We start from the raw sequence: 17882 nt of genomic DNA, 5'->3' as shown, positions 1-17882 counted from the left end.
AATCAGGAGAAAAACTAATAAAAGCAAAGTATAATGCTTTTTTTTAAAGCACTTACTATGTACCAGGCACCTATTATGCATCAAATCCTATTTAATCCTCAAAACAACTCAATCAAAGAAGTATTACTATCCCTAGTTTACAGTTGAATAAACTGAAACTTAGAGGCATTAAATAACTTGCAGAAGTTTTTACAAGCTTAGTTAAATGGTGGGGTCTGGATGTAAACACCAAAGCTCTCACCCTTATGCACTAGGCTGTATCACTTAAAGCATTCAATAACTATGAAAAAATTCCACTCATATATTATTGCTTCATTCTTCTTGAAATTCTCTTGCTCAAGTTAATTCAGCCCAACTCAAGAAGAGTTTCGAATCATAAGACATTTTGGTGTCTGTAAATTTGGATAACAAACTTGACACCTTATTGCCTTGAGCTGAGAAAATAAGAGCAATTTGTCTCATCCTAACTCCAAGTTATTACTTCTTTCTAGGAATTTCACGGCCTTTTGTCATTTTTTTTTTTTTTTAATTTAAGAAAGTATTTGTCTTAGAAATTAAGAGCTGGCGAGTAAACTTGTTTAGCTAGAGATTTTGTTAATGCACTCGGGAGAATCCATAAGTTTTCTTTGACCAATATATTCCTCATATATATGTCTCTGATGACATATATATGATTGCCCTTGTCTCGGAATGAAGTGTCCAGGGCAAACTGTTAGAATTAAATGATGGACCTCATCAAAGTTAAAGAATCATGTAAGTTGAAAACTAATAGCACATTGTGCATAGTAGATATTTAGTAAATTCTGAATACATGGATGGATGGATATATGAATAGCTGAGTGGGCTTTGAGTCATTAAACACTTGAATGTTGTCCAACAAGCTCCTACTGAACTTGACTGCTTAAATGACAATCAGTTGGTGGGTTTCAGAAAAAGAATGAACGTTCTTAAGCCATATCACTATAAGAAGCAATTTAGACTTGTTAACGGAAGTGTGCAGTGTTACTCTGAAAGATAGGACAACAGGAGTGTAGGTGGTGATTGCTCAGGCACATGACACACTAACATTTCTTAATAAAAGGGCAGTGTGTAATGCTTCAAACTTATTTTAAAGATAGGAGAAACTTCAAAGCCATATACATGTTAGAATATCACTGTAATCAAGGCCTAAAATGTTAACAGATCACCTCAGTTAGAATAGTTGGTCAAAATTACCATGATTGATCTGGTCACTTCGGAAGTTTCAGATACAAGTATTCTTCATTAACTTTGTTTGCATTTTTATTTTATACCAGCTTTAAGAAAAGATATTCTAACCTTTAGCTTTATATTAATTAAGACACATAGATACAGGAGAAAGATCATCCAGAAGAAAATTTGGTTTATTTGTGTTTTCTCCTTTCAACAGGACCAGTGGTAATCTATTTCCAAATGAATACATTTCTTAATGGAAAAATTCTAAGTAAGTTTGTTATGCTCCTAATCCCACTTTATGAGAGATCTAATAGCATAATTACAGGGTGCCTTGGGAGCAGCAAGTCTGTAATCTGTTTTTATTTTTGCTCCAGTTTTTCTTTCTAGTAATTATTATGAGGTAGAACATCCAGATGTGGATATTTAAAATCCAGTTCTGATACTTATCAGTATTCTGTTAACTGATTTTCATAAGTTAGACATTACTTATAGGTCAGTCTATGTAATTTCTTTTAGCCTTAACCAAAATAGTCACATCAAGTCAGTTTCTTTTATCAAATTGGTTCTCTTTTCTGTGATTTAAAAATAAAAAATCCTTCATCTATTGCCACTTTCTCCTGAAAGTTCTGATCTTAGATGCAGAAGCCTTAAGATCTGATGTTTCAAATTACTCCTACTTTTGGTGTATAGTATACATGAATATGTATATACTTAAAGTATATACTCTAAGAGTATACTTAAAGTATACTCTGACCTTACATGAATCTCAAATCTCTGAATCTTTTGTGTTTTTACAAGTTTATTTTTATCCATACCTTTATGAATTCAAAGTTTACAGGATCACTCCTTCAACATTGACAGAAGTATCAAGTGAAATGGGGGAGACTCAGAGAAGGCTTCAAAGGCAGGCACCCTCTCTCTAAACATTTTGTTTTTCACCTAGTGATTTTTTTTTTTTTTAACCACACTTTTTTGGACATGTGTTTGATGAGAGAGCTGTCCAAACTATAATGTTCTGGAGACAAACCAAGTTTTCAAGTAGGATTTTGTTTGAGTTGAAGAATTAAATGACTTTTCAAAAAGGTATAACCTTCTGGGAAGACTCATTTCTTATTTTAAAGAACTGAATTCCTCCCATTAGATGATGGACAAGCCTTATTATACAGGAGGAATTTCTCATTCAAGTGACACACTGAGAAGACTGTATTCTAGAACTTCAGGTTCCAGTGCTAATAAACTATGAAATGGATCTTTGCTCTCATTAACTCAAGGGGAGATCAGATTCTTTGCATTCTTTCCTTATATCTAGGAAAATATAGAAAAGAAGCTCTAACTTACGATTATAATGATTGAGCACTGAATAATCGTGTCCAGGAGATTCTAGAAGTGTGAAAGACACAGTCCCGGCCATCAGCTATTACTGTATAGTAGAGTATGAAAAATAACTCACAATCATGGTAGCTACCCTAAATGTAGTATAGGCAAATGTTAAAATAATTCAAAGTGGGGTGAGAAGAGAAGAAATATGTAGATCCCTCCTAACTGTGGTGATTAAAAGAGAGACTTCAAGGAGAAGGTGACATTTTAAGATGAGTGTTGAGTAAAGGGTAAGGATTCGTCTGGTAGAGGAACAGTAGAAGCCAGCATTTCCATTTGACAAAATACAGTGAGCAAGGATAGAAAAGTACAAGTTGTGATCAGAGAATGCTCAGCAAACCTCATAGGCTACCAGAGCATGAGGTAGTAATGGGAGATAGAGCCAAGAATTGACCTAACAGATTGTAGAGATCCTGGAGTACCAGACTATTGTGACCTAAGTGAGAGGTCAGCCCATTTTCTCATCATTTCCAGTTTTAATCTGTTTATATAAATGTTTTATACATGCATGGATGCATATAGTGTTTGTTTTGGATCTTGGCTCAGCACCACTTAATAGCTATGTGACATTAGGAAACTCACTTAACTTGAGCTTCACTTTTCCTTGTTGGTAAAAATGGACCTCACATGGTGGTTGTGACAGTTTAATGAAATAACATAAAAGCATGTAGTGCAGTGCCTAGCACATAGTAGACAACTGTTTCTGTGGAAATGTATACATAGGGTTAAATACAATATCGCTGACTTTTAAAGCATTTTTATGCTTTTGTGACAACACTTTGAAGATTATAATCATAATTCATTGGACTGTATTTTGGTTTTTGAAGGCCTTAAGGAATCTATCACCCCGATGGCACTCTGCCTTATTCATGTTCACGTATTCATGTATTCAGGGACTGCCTTCTCTTCTCTGTTCTTCTCTGTCTGAGAAGGAAGACGGTTTATGCTGTAAAACCACATATGTGTATGTGTTGTTTGATATTTTAACCTGACTCTTCTCTAGTAGAGACCCTAGGGAATTGTTGGTTTAATCTGACTTCAGAAGCCCCAGCATGTGATCTTGCTCCCCTGCTTATAACTGAGTTTCTCATTCTGCTTTGGTGGGAGAATTCCTAGCTATAAGAGGGCAAGTTTTGGTACTCCAAGATCTGCTGTATAATTTTTTTTGCTTTATCTATCATTATAACCTAATGCTCTAATCTAGCCTAAGAGGTTTACTCACATTTCTGATCACAGCACACCTGCTGCCTTATTAGTTGTACAGGCATACCTAAGGGATATTTCAGGTTCAGTTGCAGACCACTGTAATAAGACAAACGTTGCAATAAAGTGAGTCACATGAATTTTTTGGTTTCCCAGTGCATGTTAAAGTTATATTTACACTATACTGTAGTCTATTAAGTGTGCAGTAGCACTGTGTCTAAAAAAACAATGTACATACCTTAATTTTAAAATAATGCTGTTGGAAAAATGGCACTGATAGACTTGCTCGGCAGAGTTGCCACAAACCTTCAATTTGTAAAAAACACAAAATCTGCAAAGTGCAGTAAAACAAGGTATGCCTGTATTTGGTTTCAGTGATACAACCCATCTCTGATAAAATTAGGCAAATATCTGTGCCCAGCTGAGAGTTCGAGATTTGAATCTTTATTCCATTTACTTGTTAGCTGTGTAACCGTGAGCAAGTCATTGCCTATTTCAGGACTTTGTTGTGAGATTCAAATGTATCAACTGTAAAGGATTATTTTATTAACATTGAATTTTAGTAGGAATATGATTAACTATCCACCATAAAGACAAACAAAATTTTTATTATTTTAACGAAAGCTTAAGTTTACTGATAAATTTTAAAAACCAGCTGAAACAATTTTATATCATTAGTAAATTTTATACTGACTGTTTTATGGCTTAGGTAATTATCTGAACAATATTTCAGAAATATTTGGAACATAATAACTGAGTTATAAATGTTCATGACAAAAAAACATTAAATCTTTTGGAATAGAAGAATTCATATCTGTTGAAGCACTGTCAACTATATAAAAAGGCTGGGGACATTTCATTTCCTTTGAAAATTATTTTCTTCTTCTATACTGCATAGAAGCAATTCACTAGCCTTAAAGGGGAAATTCATATTTTTTTCTTAATTACAGAAGGGCTTTCCTTCACATTCCTCTGTGACACCATGGATCATCTCAAAGCTTTAGGATGGTACTCATCATACTATGGGGTAAATGGAAGTAAAAAAAGCATTTTCACTGATAAAAAAAGCATGTGACCTGAGTCCTTGCCTCTGACATTTACCAGCTCTGTGACCTCTGTGAATGAATTTTTCAACCTTTCTTATTTAGCTTTCTCAATCCACCCAGCAAAAATTTCTCATCAGGGTCATAAATAGTTGTGATTCTCTTGAGCAACTAGTTGGGGTTTTTTTATTTCTTAAAACCCTTGTAAACCAGCATATTGAGCGATTGTGTTGATTCATGTTGGCTGCTGGAGACTTTAGATAAAAGTTGGCCCATCTCTAGCAAAGGATACAATTTTATAGTATGCTCTTTGTATCTTAACCTCATTCCTGGCTCTATCTTACCTTCATATGCCTATTTTCTCGTTAGCTTGATTTTTCTTACCTATATTTATTTTCGTGTCATGTTAATCTATGGAATCTGCCTTAAATTCTTCCTGGAGTAACATAAGGTGCATTCAATAAAATAAATTATGCCTACTTCTCAGATCTATTGTGATACATACAGTAGGTGTAAATTTTTTTTTTACACTAAATCAAAGAATATCGGTTATAGCTGCTTTGAACTGTGGAAGGTTTAGAGTTTGGTTTTGAAGGGAAGATAAAGTTTCAGAAGAGCATTTTGGCCCACTGTCAGGTGTCTAGAAGTTTTCTGTAGTTTATATAAAGATAAATGAGTATATCTGGAAGATTCTTTTCCTTTCAGCCTTAAATATGGTAAAACACTCATGTTACTCATCAGTATGAATGCATCCATCCATCTCATATGCAGCTCACAACCATTTTATGTTCACAAGGTCTTAGAAATGTACTAATGGAGTTTTCTGATAAATGTAATGTGTCTTTGTAGAGAATATTTTATACGATAGTTTCTCTGGTTTAAATCATGTATTTAAATGAACTAGATAAAAGTCAATGGAATTAGATGTTTAGAATTTTTTTATAATTATGCTAAGGATTTACATTTAATAAGCCTTGAATTTGTAAAAGAAAAACCATGTTTAACTGGTATAAACTTCTCTATGAACTCAGAATTCAAATAAAGTCACAGCTAGTATTTTTAAAATTAATCATTCAAACATCCATTTGCTGTATGAGCAGAAAGTTTTCTAAAAGCAGCACAAGCATGAGTCAGTACTGGTTCTAATATGTACTACCACCTCATAGCCTCACAACCACATTTCCACTTTCACCATGGGCTTCTCTGCCATTATTTAAATTTTTTTAAAAAGTTCTTCCTTCTGAAAACCTCAGAGGTGTTCAGCCATCCTCTAAGCAAAGCCACATCTAAGCAACTGCTCCAGGAGATCTTATTCCCAGCCTTCTGAGGAGGGCTATTCTCAGCGACTTGAAGGAGAGTCACTCTTCTAAGGAGGATTTCCCAATTATCTCCATGGTGTTTATATTTACCCCTCTTGGAGGTAATGTTTCCAAAGCAGTTTTCTGCCTTCTCCCTCTTAGGTGAGGTGGGAACAAACTGAATTTAATTTCCAGCAGCGCATATTCTGCTATACATGTAAACAACCTCAAACAGGAGAGCGAGGTCTAGATGGTTTCTATTGCAAGAGCCTTCATGTTTAAGATGAATGAATATAAACATGAGCAAGAGAATAAATGATGAATTTAATAAAATAAGTGTTGGTTGAGTGTGATAGAAATACAAAACCAGCTATTTCAACTAATGTGAAAGATTGGGAGATGTTTCAAATGATGAATCATATTAGCAATTCAAGGGTTACTGGAATAGAAAATTTTCTCTTAATGTTCAGTATTTTTATTTATATAAATACTGCTTCTGCCACACATACCCCCCCACACACACAAAAAAAAAAAGAAAGAAAGAAAAGAAAGAAAAGCAGCACTCCAGAACAGGAACATACAGTACCCGAAGTTGGGGGGAAAAGTTCTTTCTTTAGCACAGTGTTGCATAAGGGGAGTAATCAACTCTCAGCTTTTTAAGTTTGCTTGCAGAGTTTATAGAGCTACGGAATTGCCATGGAAATCGTAAAATGGAAGCCATGATTTACTATGTCTCAGTGAAAACTTTTGCTGCGAGTTGCTATAGTCAGAGTCATGCCTCATTCAGATAAGAACTCTATCCTAACCTAGATAATGAGCTGCTAGGCAAGGAATGGGTCTCTTTTTACATCAGTCTGTACTTGGTGCTCTAGTTGCATATTATTAACAAAGTAGCTTTTACCTATACCTGTCTATTATAGATGTTGTAATATAGCTCATTTGCTTTGAGATTAAGAATGCCTAATGATTTTCCCTCCCCGAAAGCAAGCTTCTTGCTTCTTCTTCCAGTGTTTTCATTTTATTATTTTGTGTTTTATATTTGTTTTAAAATAATGTACATGAAAGCTATTCAAGAGAGAGATGGGGGAAGAAGACTGATTACATCAGAGCAAGTTGTTTGGGTCGTTCTGCTCCAAGCGAGATGCATGTGCTCAGTGATTATTTTTGTGTATTACAGGCCTTTCGGGAAGACCTGGAATGCCTTATTCAAGAACAGATGAAGAAAGGCCACAATCCAACTGGATTACTAGCATTACAACAGATTGCAGATTACATCATGGCCAATTCTTTCTCGGGCTTTACTTCACCTCCCCTCAGTACGTCAGTTTCGTAAAGTTTAAAAGACAGTAATTTCATCTCTAATTTGTACACTGCACATTTCTAGCAGCATATTCTGATCTGGTTCAGTCCTTAAGTTTATAACATCTAATAGTTAGAGTAACATAGTGTTAGGATCTCTTACTTTTTCATACCAACCAGACATTTATTACACTTTGTGAGGATTACAAAATAGTTATAAAATGTGGTCCCTGCCCCAGATAAATGCATATTTGAATTGAGGAAACATACAGTGAATGCACAAAAGATTAAAACTGCAAGGTAGGGCTTCCCTGGTGGCGCAGTGGTTGAGTCCACCTGCCGATGCAGGGGACGTGGGTTCGTGCCCCGGTCTGGGAGGATCCCACCTGCCGCGGAGCGGCTGGGCCCGTGAGCCATGGCCGCTGAGCCTGTGCGTCCAGAGCCTGTGCTCCGCAACAGTGAGAGGCCCGCGTACTGCAAAAAGAAAAAAAAAACAAAACAAAATTGCAAGGTAACTGTAGAGGAAATAATTACAAAGCAGCTGGTAAGAAATTGTCTAATGACCTTTTCTAAGTCATCTTGCTATGAACTCAGAGTTGGAATTGATTATTGGCTGAAGTGGACTGAGAGAACTTTGTGGAAGAAGAGAGGCCTCAACTAACCAGACTTTAAAGGATGGAGCAGTTAGAACTTGGTGTAAAAGGGTTTAGGACATTTTATTCATTCAACGGTTCTTTAGTGAGAGCACCAATTTGGTGGACTGAACACTAAGGATACCAAGAATCATAAGGCGTTGAGTCCAAGCACTTTACATCTCAGAGAGACATGCAGAGAACTACACAGAGTCCCAGACCATCAGGGACTTTTCTTTTCCTTCTCTTTCTTCCTTTGTTACTTCCTTTTTTTCTTTTTGGTTAAAGATTTACAAACAGGAGTTCAACGAATTCAAATACTTCCCAAATAGAGGAATGGTATGAAAAGAGACATGATGGTGGGAACGTGCAAGGTGAGAGTAGAACTCCTAAGTGGATCAGTATGCTGGGACATACATACTGGCTAAAGAATCTTTGAAAGAGTCCCAAAGTGAACTATAAGTGCTTGAACTAAAGTAGTGGTTGCGGGTAAAAGAAGGAAGAGATCAGTGAGAAAGGCATAGCCAAGGAAGAGGAGAGAAGACTTAGCAACAGGTTTGAATGTGGTGATGGCGGGGGTGGCAGATGGATGGTGAGAAGAACGATGAGTTCCAAAATCACTCACTCTTCCATTCTATGCTGATAGAAACATTCTATCAGCATCAACAGGAAAGTTAAAATGTTGAGCTAGTTTTGTTCACTTTTTCTATAACATTGATTATCTGTCATGTGCCATGCATCCTAACAAGAGTCCATAAGGGCTAACGGATAAGAGGTCCACGATAGTACCACACAGGCCTGGAAAAGAAGTCTAGGAAAGAGGTGGGAAATGGTGTCCAGGAGGATGAAGACTGAGCGAAAGTTGAATTCAGCAATTGGGTCATTAGAGATTAAGACTCGTTTTTGTTGCTTGGTGAGGGCAGAAACCAGACTGCTGTTTGACTGCATTCTTAAATATTTTTTGTTTGAATAAAAGTCAGAAGAGGTATTAGAAAGGTACAATAGCTTTCTGTTGAAATCTTTTCATCATAAAATTAGCAATAACCTCAGTGTTAATAACACTTTTACCATTGGGATCCTGTGACTATTTTTCCCCAGTGGTGTGAGCCTGACTCCCTAACATCACTCTCGAACAAGTGCTAGATGAAACAGCAAGGCGATAGCTGATACGTATTTTTACTCTCAGTGTACTTCTCTGAAGGAAGATAAGCTAATGCAACACTGTGTGGGCTGATAGGTTTCAGATCATCATTTACAGGCTGGGACACTCTCGGACTCAGGCTGCTTCCTGGCAACTAATTTTCAGGTAAGGAATTATTTGACCCGAATCCTTCTCCACAATTTTTCCTCTTTTAGGTCTCGGCATGGTCACACCTATCAATGACCTTCCTGGGACAGATACATCCTCGTACATGAAGGGAGAAAAGCTTACTCGTTGTAAACTTGCCAGCCTATACAGACTTGCAGATTTGTTTGGATGGGCCCACCTGGCAAATACATATATCTCAGTGAGTCCTTCGTCTTTCAGTTCCTTTTTTTTAAAATCCCAACTTAAAGGCAACTATACTCTCCTCACCTTTACTCAGAAGTCTGGTATTCTCTGAACCTAGCACGCTGGACCACAGCCTCCTCCTGATATAAACCTTATGTTTCAGGGAGAGGCTGCCGTTACCCCAGCATTCTTCTCCATTTGTTATCTGCGTTGTTTCCTTAATTCAGACCAGTCGCAGAACCTATCCAGGAAGAAATCCTCCTGGCAGAGTTTTCTCTCTCTGTGTTAATTATATCTGAGAGTCAGTGATATTAAAAAATGCTTTAAAAATAATTATATCTGAGAGTCCGTGATATTAAAAAATGCTTTAAAAAGCACTTGGGGCAGGGAAAATAGAGGGGGCCAGGGAAGTTTCCTCTCTCGTCTTTATTTTTTTAATATATTTTTCCCATTCATCATCATCTTGTTTTCATGTTGCCCCACTTGGACACAAGACAATATTTGGAAGCAAAAAGTATGAAAATATTGTGTGATGAAAATGGCACAGATGTGAGGTGTAGTCTTCCTACAACTTTTCATCCCTTCCTCCAGCTATTCCTTGGTTTCCCCTTCCATTTCCACCTTAATTCGTTCCTAGGAGGAGAATCTATTCTCTTTCCTTTGCCCATTTCCCCTTAATTTCCATATTGTATTGGGTTGAACAATACTGGCATTCGTTTCTCCTGCATGTAGCTGACCCTAAAGAACCTTAGAACCCCCAAAATAACACTTTTAGGTAAGTCCAGTAAATGAGAAACTAATGTCAGAATTTTTTAGCAAGTACTTGAGGGCTTGAGGGAAGAAAACTTTTCAAGGAAAGTTTCATGCTGCACAGGTTTAATTTCTGCTTTGTTTTTCCCCCCAGATATCTTACAGTTATTCATTGTAAATATATTCCTAGTCATGTTTACACTGCAAAATATGAACACCTCATAGTAAATCTGTATTGTTTTGTTTTGTTTTTTCTTTCTCTCAGGTAAGAATAAGTAAGGAGCAAGACCACATAATAATAATTCCCAGAGGCCTGTCTTTTTCTGAAGCCACAGCCTCCAATTTGGTACAATTTTCATTCCTATGTTACTTTTTCTGTGCTTCCTTGTACTTTTCTGACAGATTTTAGCTTTTAATGCAGGACAGAACAAGAAAAGGTATGGATAGAAGAACATTTACTAGTGAACAGGGAAGAATTTGGAAAGCTAATGTTGATTTTTAAGAAAAGCTTTAGCATTCAAGAAAAACAGGGTAGTTGAAGAGCCTAATAAATGAATTGGTCTAATCAGTTACCCTATTTATGTTTTGAAGAGAATCTTGATTTTTTTCACCCTGTACTCTCTGTAATTTGTTTTTTTAAAAAAAACAAAAAACAAAAAAAAAAACCCCACACAAAGTCTGTATATTTTATAGCTAGATTTAAACAAAGTTCAGTTGGTGTGAGTATAGGGTCTGACATTCTAGCATTTTGTTTTTCCATGATTGTACCCCGAGCCACTGTCATTGGCCTCTAGAAGAGAAGGAACTACGTTGGTTCTGGTGCTATAGTGTTAATTAGTAAATGAACATTTTCCAGCCAGTTCAGTAAACGCTAGACTTATCCAGACCTTCAGTGAAGAGCTTAAGTTATTCAGTTTCTTGGAAACTGTGCTTCTTGCTAAATGCTAAGTTTTGTTGCAGACTACCTGTTTTTGTAAATAAAATTTTATGGGAACAAAGCCACACCCATTCTTTTACAGTAGTTTGTGGCTGCTTTTATACTACAGTGGCAAAGTTGAGTGGTTGCAACAGAGGCCCACAAAATCTAAAATATTTGCTATCTGGCTTTTGACAAAAAGTTTGCCACCCCCTGGTTTAGCTCATGAAACACAGGAAACTTTGATGCATGTGTGCCAGTTAACTGTGTCTTTCTGATTTTTCCAGGTGAAAGTCAATATAATAGGAGAAGTGGTCGATCAGGGAAGTACTAATTTGAAAATTGACCACACGGGCTTCAGTCCCCATGCCGCCATCTATTCAACACGTCCTGATGTTAAGTGTGTGATACACATCCATACCCTTGCAACGGCAGCTGTAAGTCACTGAAGGGCCAAAATCAACAATGACCCTGGGAAGTGTATTTTTTCATGGCTTTCCTTACATGATACTTTATAATCTTCATTCTTTCAGACCCCACCATTTGAAGTTATTTTCAAAGTATTAATCCTCTGCATATCCAGAAAGCAAAAGTCCCTTTGGAGTAAATGCTCCTGTTCTAGAAAACAACTGGAGAGATAGCATTTGCATTTTTGAACTCATCAGTTTAATAATGGGGTCATTGAGTTCTTTAGAGCAAGCCTTCTTTCCTAATATCTGGCACAGCATGTAAATTGAATAGTATCCCCAAAAGGTCTTTTTTTTTTTCTCTTGAAGAAGTGAAGAACTAAAGTGGGAGGTGGGCTGGAATGGTGAACACAGTGAATAGGCCAGCGCTCCCTGAGCTGACTGAAGAATCCAGTTCCTATGAAGGTGTAGTTAGTAACTAAGTGTGTTATCTTGGCATGAACCCAACCAAATAGGTATCCTCCATGAAGTGCGGGATCCTTCCAATTTCTCAGGAGTCCCTGATCCTGGGAGATGTCGCCTATTATGACTACCAAGGGTCACTTGATGAACAGGACGAGAGAATTCAACTGCAGAAAGTTCTGGGGCCAAGTTGTAAGGTATGTAGTAGAGTTTCTATCTAAGGAGCTATTTTTGTTGCTGTTACTGTTGATGAAAGCAGTGTGAGCTATGCCAGTTATTTAAAGTGATTGCTTTGGGATTCTATTTTAGGTGCTGGTACTCAGAAATCATGGTGTGGTAGCACTTGGAGAAACAGTTGAGGAGGCTTTTCATTACATTTTTAATGTGCAGATAGCCTGTGAGATCCAGGTAAGAAAAATTGTTTACCCCCCTCTTTTTTTTTTTTTTCTTTGCTTTGTTGTTTGTTGTGTTGGGTATTGTGTTTACTTATTTCCAGAGTTCTATCCGTTGGTGGCTTCTTGTTTTGTTTTGTCTTTTAAGAGAAGTTCTGCTTCACTTGAGTAAAAAAAGGGTCAACTGAGGTATCTCTTGAATTGAAAACAGGAGGAAAGAAAATTAAAATTCATATACAGACACACATACCAAATCTAAGTGCTTCATAAGCATCATTTTCCTCATAACCCTCCTTTTTAAGATGGTATAGTTGCACATTTCTCCATTTTCACCCTCTAGTGATGTGGTGCTAATTGAGAAAGGTGACTACCAGTTATCAAAATAGACCAGCTGTGTTGTGGCCACTTTTATAAAAAGTGTAAGAGCAGTGCCAGAAGTTTTATGAACTCATGCAGTTTCCAGTGGTGCCACAGCCTCAGCCCTATTATTATAATGGATTACTTATTAACCACTTTTTCCCCAGAGAAGCTGAATGCATTTAATGGCCCTAATTTCCCCCTTTAAGAAAAATCAAGCAGATTCTCTTGAAGCAAATGGTAATAATCTGAATTTATTGGAAAGGCCACAGAAAAGGGGGAAAAAACTTTTTCTACCAACTTGTCTTAACAACCACCTTTTTTTTTTTTTGGCTTTAATGGTCGCTCTTCTTCTCAAATGAGGCTATGAAAAGCTTAATTATATTGAGATAATGAGCTGACTTTTGCCTAAATATTCTTAAATTCACAGTATAGTGTTTATATTCCTTTAAAATTATAACTGTCAACAAAAGTATTAACTGGATTGCCATGGGAAAACTGCAAGGAAAGAACTTTAAAATTTGGCAAGAGAATTCAGTTTCTTGAAATATATTGAAAGGTATGGCTCTGAATGTGTTTTCCATCAGGGAGGGTCAGAGTCCTGGAAGGTATAGATAGATGGAAAAGATACTTCAGCTGCCTGCTTTCACAAGTGTATTTCTTTGTTGGCAGCCTGGAGGAAAGTGTTACAGAGATTTGCTGAATCAACCTTATGCCTCTTTAAAAGTGAAATACTCATTCTAGTCTTTACAGTCCTGTGCCTCTATATTTTGCCATTGGTTACAGGTGCGGGCATTAGCAGGGGCAGGTGGAGTAGACAATCTGCTTGTACTGGATCTTCAGAAGTATAAAGCTTCCACTCACGCTGTGGCAGCATCTGGAGGAGGAGGAGTGAATATGGGTGCCCATCAAAAATGGAAGGTTGGCGAGATTGAGTTTGAAGGGCTGATGAGGACTCTGGACAATTTGGTAGGTGAAAAATTGAACATAACCTTGATTTCATGTTTCCAGATTCAAGAGCAGATGTTTCCATCTCCCTTTGGTTTTGGAACATGCTCCTTACTCCAGAGTGTGACCCTAGGAAGGAATTCAGCATATTTTAAGAATCAGTGAAACATGCAACTGTCGTCTTATCTTAGTTATTAGCCCCTTGCACTAAGAGTCAGAAGGCAGATTGCCTTCAGACCCAGGAACAAATACTTCAATGAGCACTGAGATTTGGCCTCCAGAAAACCAGTTTATATCTAGGAACATGTTTCTGGTGAGCAGTTTCGAAATTACCTTTGTCAGGAACAGTTGTGTGAGTGGAAATTGCCTTGTCAGCTGAAATCAGTTTTAACCAGATCTTGAAATTTGCTTAATTTTCAACTCTAGTGTTATGTGGAGGTTATATGGAGTTTGGAAGGATCTTCCCTTTATTTGTTTTTCGGTAAAAGGGTCTTATTGAATCATTTGTTTAAAGAATTAGACTCTAAATGCTGTGTTTGGTACACGTTTGACAGCTTCAAATGTGGTTTTTCCCTCCCCTAGGGATATAGAACAGGCTATGCTTACAGGCATCCTCTCATTCGAGAAAAGCCTAGGCACAAGAGTGATGTGGAGATCCCAGCAACTGTGACTGCCTTTTCCTTTGAAGATGATACAGTGCCACTCTCTCCTCTCAAATACATGGCACAGAGGCAGCAGCGTGAAAAAACAAGATGGCTGAACTCACCAAATACCTACATGAAAGTGAATGTGCCTGAGGAGTCTTGGAATGGGGAGACCAGTCCCAGGACCAAAATCACAGTATGCCCCTACTTTACGTGGTTTGCCTTTACTAAATATTTTGCCTAGTTTACTGATGAATTGAATGGTCTATGTTGAAAATATTGGGGAAGTAGAATATAACATTAACAATAATATCACTATAACTTATCAGGTAACCTTTGTGCAAGGCACTTTGTTCTAAGTGCCGTACATGAATTATCTCATTTACTTCTCCTAATATGGAAAGGATGCTGTTTTTCTCCTCCATTTTATAGGTGAGAAAACGGAGGCACAGAGGGATTAATTAATCATTTGTGAATGGTAGAATCAGGGTTTGAATGCAGGCAGTCTGACTCTGGAGCCCAGTGTTACCCATTGCATGATACTGCTTTGTAGTTTGTATTGTACTTGTGAATCAGAACTATAAAAGTTATCAACACCTAATGGTGCCAGATTTTGTGAATTACTGCACATAGGCAAGATCTTATAGGTAAAGAAACAGGTTATCTTAAATTTCTCAGCATTTTGTCTCAGATTTGGTTTAATTTTGGAGTGTTTATCACTAAATATTCTTTAGATACTCAAAATTGGTTCATCCTATTGTATAAATCAGTAGTATTCAATATGGAAATACCTAGGCATCAAAGTTTTTTTTTCCCCCTAGTCTATATTGATTTCTTATCTTCTAGTAAAAGAACATACGTTTCCCAGAACTAATTTTATTGACAGAAACTAATGGCCAGTCATCATTAATCTTGATGAATATTAGCTTTCTTTAAGGGATATAACGGGTAAATGAGAAGAATTATTTAAGGCTCTTCCACCCCTGTGGTGCCATTATACTATAGATTACTACAAGATTATCCCCTTTGTAAAATGCTGGTCAGGGGCTTGGCCCATTCTGTCAGCCAAAAATAAAAATGAAATCTGGAAAACTAAATCTTAAGAGATTTCTTGAGTCCTTTTTGATGACTTCTTAGCCATCATCACTTAAAACTTGAATGCAGGTGGCAACTCTGAATGTGAGTTAATGTGAGATCAAGCTCTATATGCTTGAAATATTTTCACCAACATATTTAAAATGCCAAAAGGAAAAAATTTAAATAGGCATAATTTAGTATTCCTGTGAATAGTAATGACATTTGTTTGTTTTTAAGTGAATGCTGATTCTAACTAGTATGGGAGATACACTAATTGACCACTGAAAACTACTCAGTGAAATTCTTTAAAATATTAGCAGTGTATGCACCCACCCACTGGAGTCAATAAACAGTTGTCAAGAACCTACCGTGTTTCCTTAACACAAAGCTTCATTCTAGAAAATTTTTGATTCTTTAGTGGATGAAAGCAGAGGACTCTTCAAAAGTTAGTAGTGGAACACCTATCAAAATTGAAGATCCAAATCAGTTTGTTCCTTTAAACACAAACCCGAATGAGGTACTGGAAAAGAGAAATAAGGTAAGACATGGTCGATCTTCTATGACTAGAGGAGGCCTTTTTATGCTGTTTTATGTTTAAATCACTGGTGACTGAATCTGATTAATGCTAAGCTTCGAGGTTTACATACAGAAGAATTTGAAATTGAATTCTGTATAATTTTAGCTTGTACTGAGTACTTCCAGCTCTGTTCTAGTTTCTGGTGAGCGGGCTATACGGGGAAGAAGTATTAGACATATTTCTGCTGTATTAGTGAAAAATGTAGTCCTCTGATAATGTAAGACAATAGGAAATCACACATCAAGAAGAGTAGAGATTAATGTGAGTTGTTATGATGGTAAAAGAGGGCTTTGTGGGGGTGGGAATTAAAGAGGCTCTTACCCTGGGGTGGTCAAATAGTAAGCCAAAGGTCACCTGCAGAGTTGCCCCCAAGAGCTTGTTACTGTGTTTCAATTCAGATTCGAGAACAAAATCGATATGACTTGAAAACAGCAGGACCACAATCTCAGTTGCTTGCTGGAATTGTTGTGGATAAGCCTCCTTCTGTAAGTCCATAAAGCAATATGATCTTTGTTTTCACATTAATTTATTTGCTTTTTAAATATGAATATCTGTCTTTACTAAAGTTAATACAAACACAAGTTAAAAAGTCAAAGAATCCACAAGACTTAAAATGTCGCCTTCAATTCCCAATTTCTAGGGGCATGGACTTTATTCTAGCATATACCTTTGTTTCTAAAGAGCATCTTTATTCTGCTTTTTCTTGGTTTATCAGTTTTAGATGTCAACTGTATTTCATCAAATCTATTTCATCAACTATTTCATCAACTATGAGAAGTACCATTATTTTATGTATCACTAAAAGAGAAAAAAACCTAATTGTAAGATGAATGCCAATTTCAGGATCAGAAAATGTGGGAGAAAAGTGCATCTTAGAATTAATGAAAGACAGTAGTGACTTCTTTTATGGACCGTGAGGATCTAGCCTATTTACACAAGGCTCTTCCCTTTTTCACTCTCCCAGTAAGGTTGTACCACAATGTTTTGTCTAGTCAGCTTTCAGTGCTTATATTTTTTTTTTTTTTTTTTGCAATACGCGGGCCCCTCACTGTTGTGGCCTCTCCCGTTGCGGAGCACAGGCTCCGGACTTGCAGGCTCAGCGGCCATGGGTCACGGGCCTAGCCTCTCTGCGGCATGTGGGCTCTTCCTGGACCGGGGCACGAACCCGCGTCCCCTGCATCGGCAGGCGGACTCTCAACCACTGCGCCACCAGGGAAGCCCCTCAGTGCTTATATTTTTAAACGCTTACTGCCGAGCCAGGTAGTATCCCGTGATGACATTTCCTTTCTTATACAACTTTTCTCCCCTTGGAGAAAAAGTTGCCTCCTTTTTTCATTGGCTTAGTACTTAGGATACATTGGGCTTAGTTATTCCCGAACTTGTCTTAATCTTATTTTCCATAGGGTCAGAGGTAACAGGTAATCTCTCAGTTCTAGCCCTTTGTCATTGTCCTTCTGGTCCAGATCTGGACTAGGTGCTCTTCAGGCCAGATGTACAGGCCCATCCTGAGGATTCCTGTGCTTCTCACCGTGTAGTCCTGTTTCCTGCAGCGTATGTCTCCTACTTAAGAAAGGAGACTCCTTTATCATCGAGCGCATCCTCTAATAGCTTTCTGGGAAAGGATGCATAGGAGGTAACAGTCTGAAACCCTGTAATCTACCTTCAGATGTGCATGTAATAGATACAGAATTCTAGTTTACAAATAAAATGAAAAGCATCACCATATTATCCCCTAACTCCATATCATTGTTAAGAAGTAGGAGAGTATTGTGATTCGTGTACCTTTGTGTAGGCTTTTTTTTTAAGACCTTTTC

At 37.3% G+C, this 17882-nt stretch overlaps 1 protein-coding gene across 4 annotated transcripts in view; it reads left to right on the top strand.

Annotated features, from left to right (window-relative positions):
- Nucleotides 1–17882, top strand: part of ADD3 (adducin 3) — a 123869-nt gene that overhangs the window by 99307 nt on the left and 6680 nt on the right. For all 4 annotated transcript variants that reach the window (XM_007446520.1, XM_007446519.1, XM_007446517.1 and 1 more), the window contains exons 3-12: nt 7293–7431; nt 9403–9554; nt 10554–10634; nt 11492–11641; nt 12127–12270; nt 12383–12481; nt 13609–13791; nt 14353–14610; nt 15910–16029; nt 16467–16553. In XM_007446520.1, coding sequence (XP_007446582.1) covers nt 7293–7431; nt 9403–9554; nt 10554–10634; nt 11492–11641; nt 12127–12270; nt 12383–12481; nt 13609–13791; nt 14353–14610; nt 15910–16029; nt 16467–16553 — 1413 coding nt within the window. The remainder of the gene's footprint in view (nt 1–7292; nt 7432–9402; nt 9555–10553; nt 10635–11491; nt 11642–12126; nt 12271–12382; nt 12482–13608; nt 13792–14352; nt 14611–15909; nt 16030–16466; nt 16554–17882) is intronic.

The sequence above is a fragment of the Lipotes vexillifer genome, unplaced genomic scaffold (assembly GCF_000442215.2).
Source record: "Lipotes vexillifer unplaced genomic scaffold, Lipotes_vexillifer_v1.1 scaffold1444, whole genome shotgun sequence".
Classification (NCBI taxonomy): Eukaryota; Metazoa; Chordata; class Mammalia; order Artiodactyla; family Lipotidae; genus Lipotes; species Lipotes vexillifer.
The sequence above is the reverse complement of the archived record's forward strand: the minus strand, read 5'-3'. Positions and strand labels throughout refer to the sequence as shown.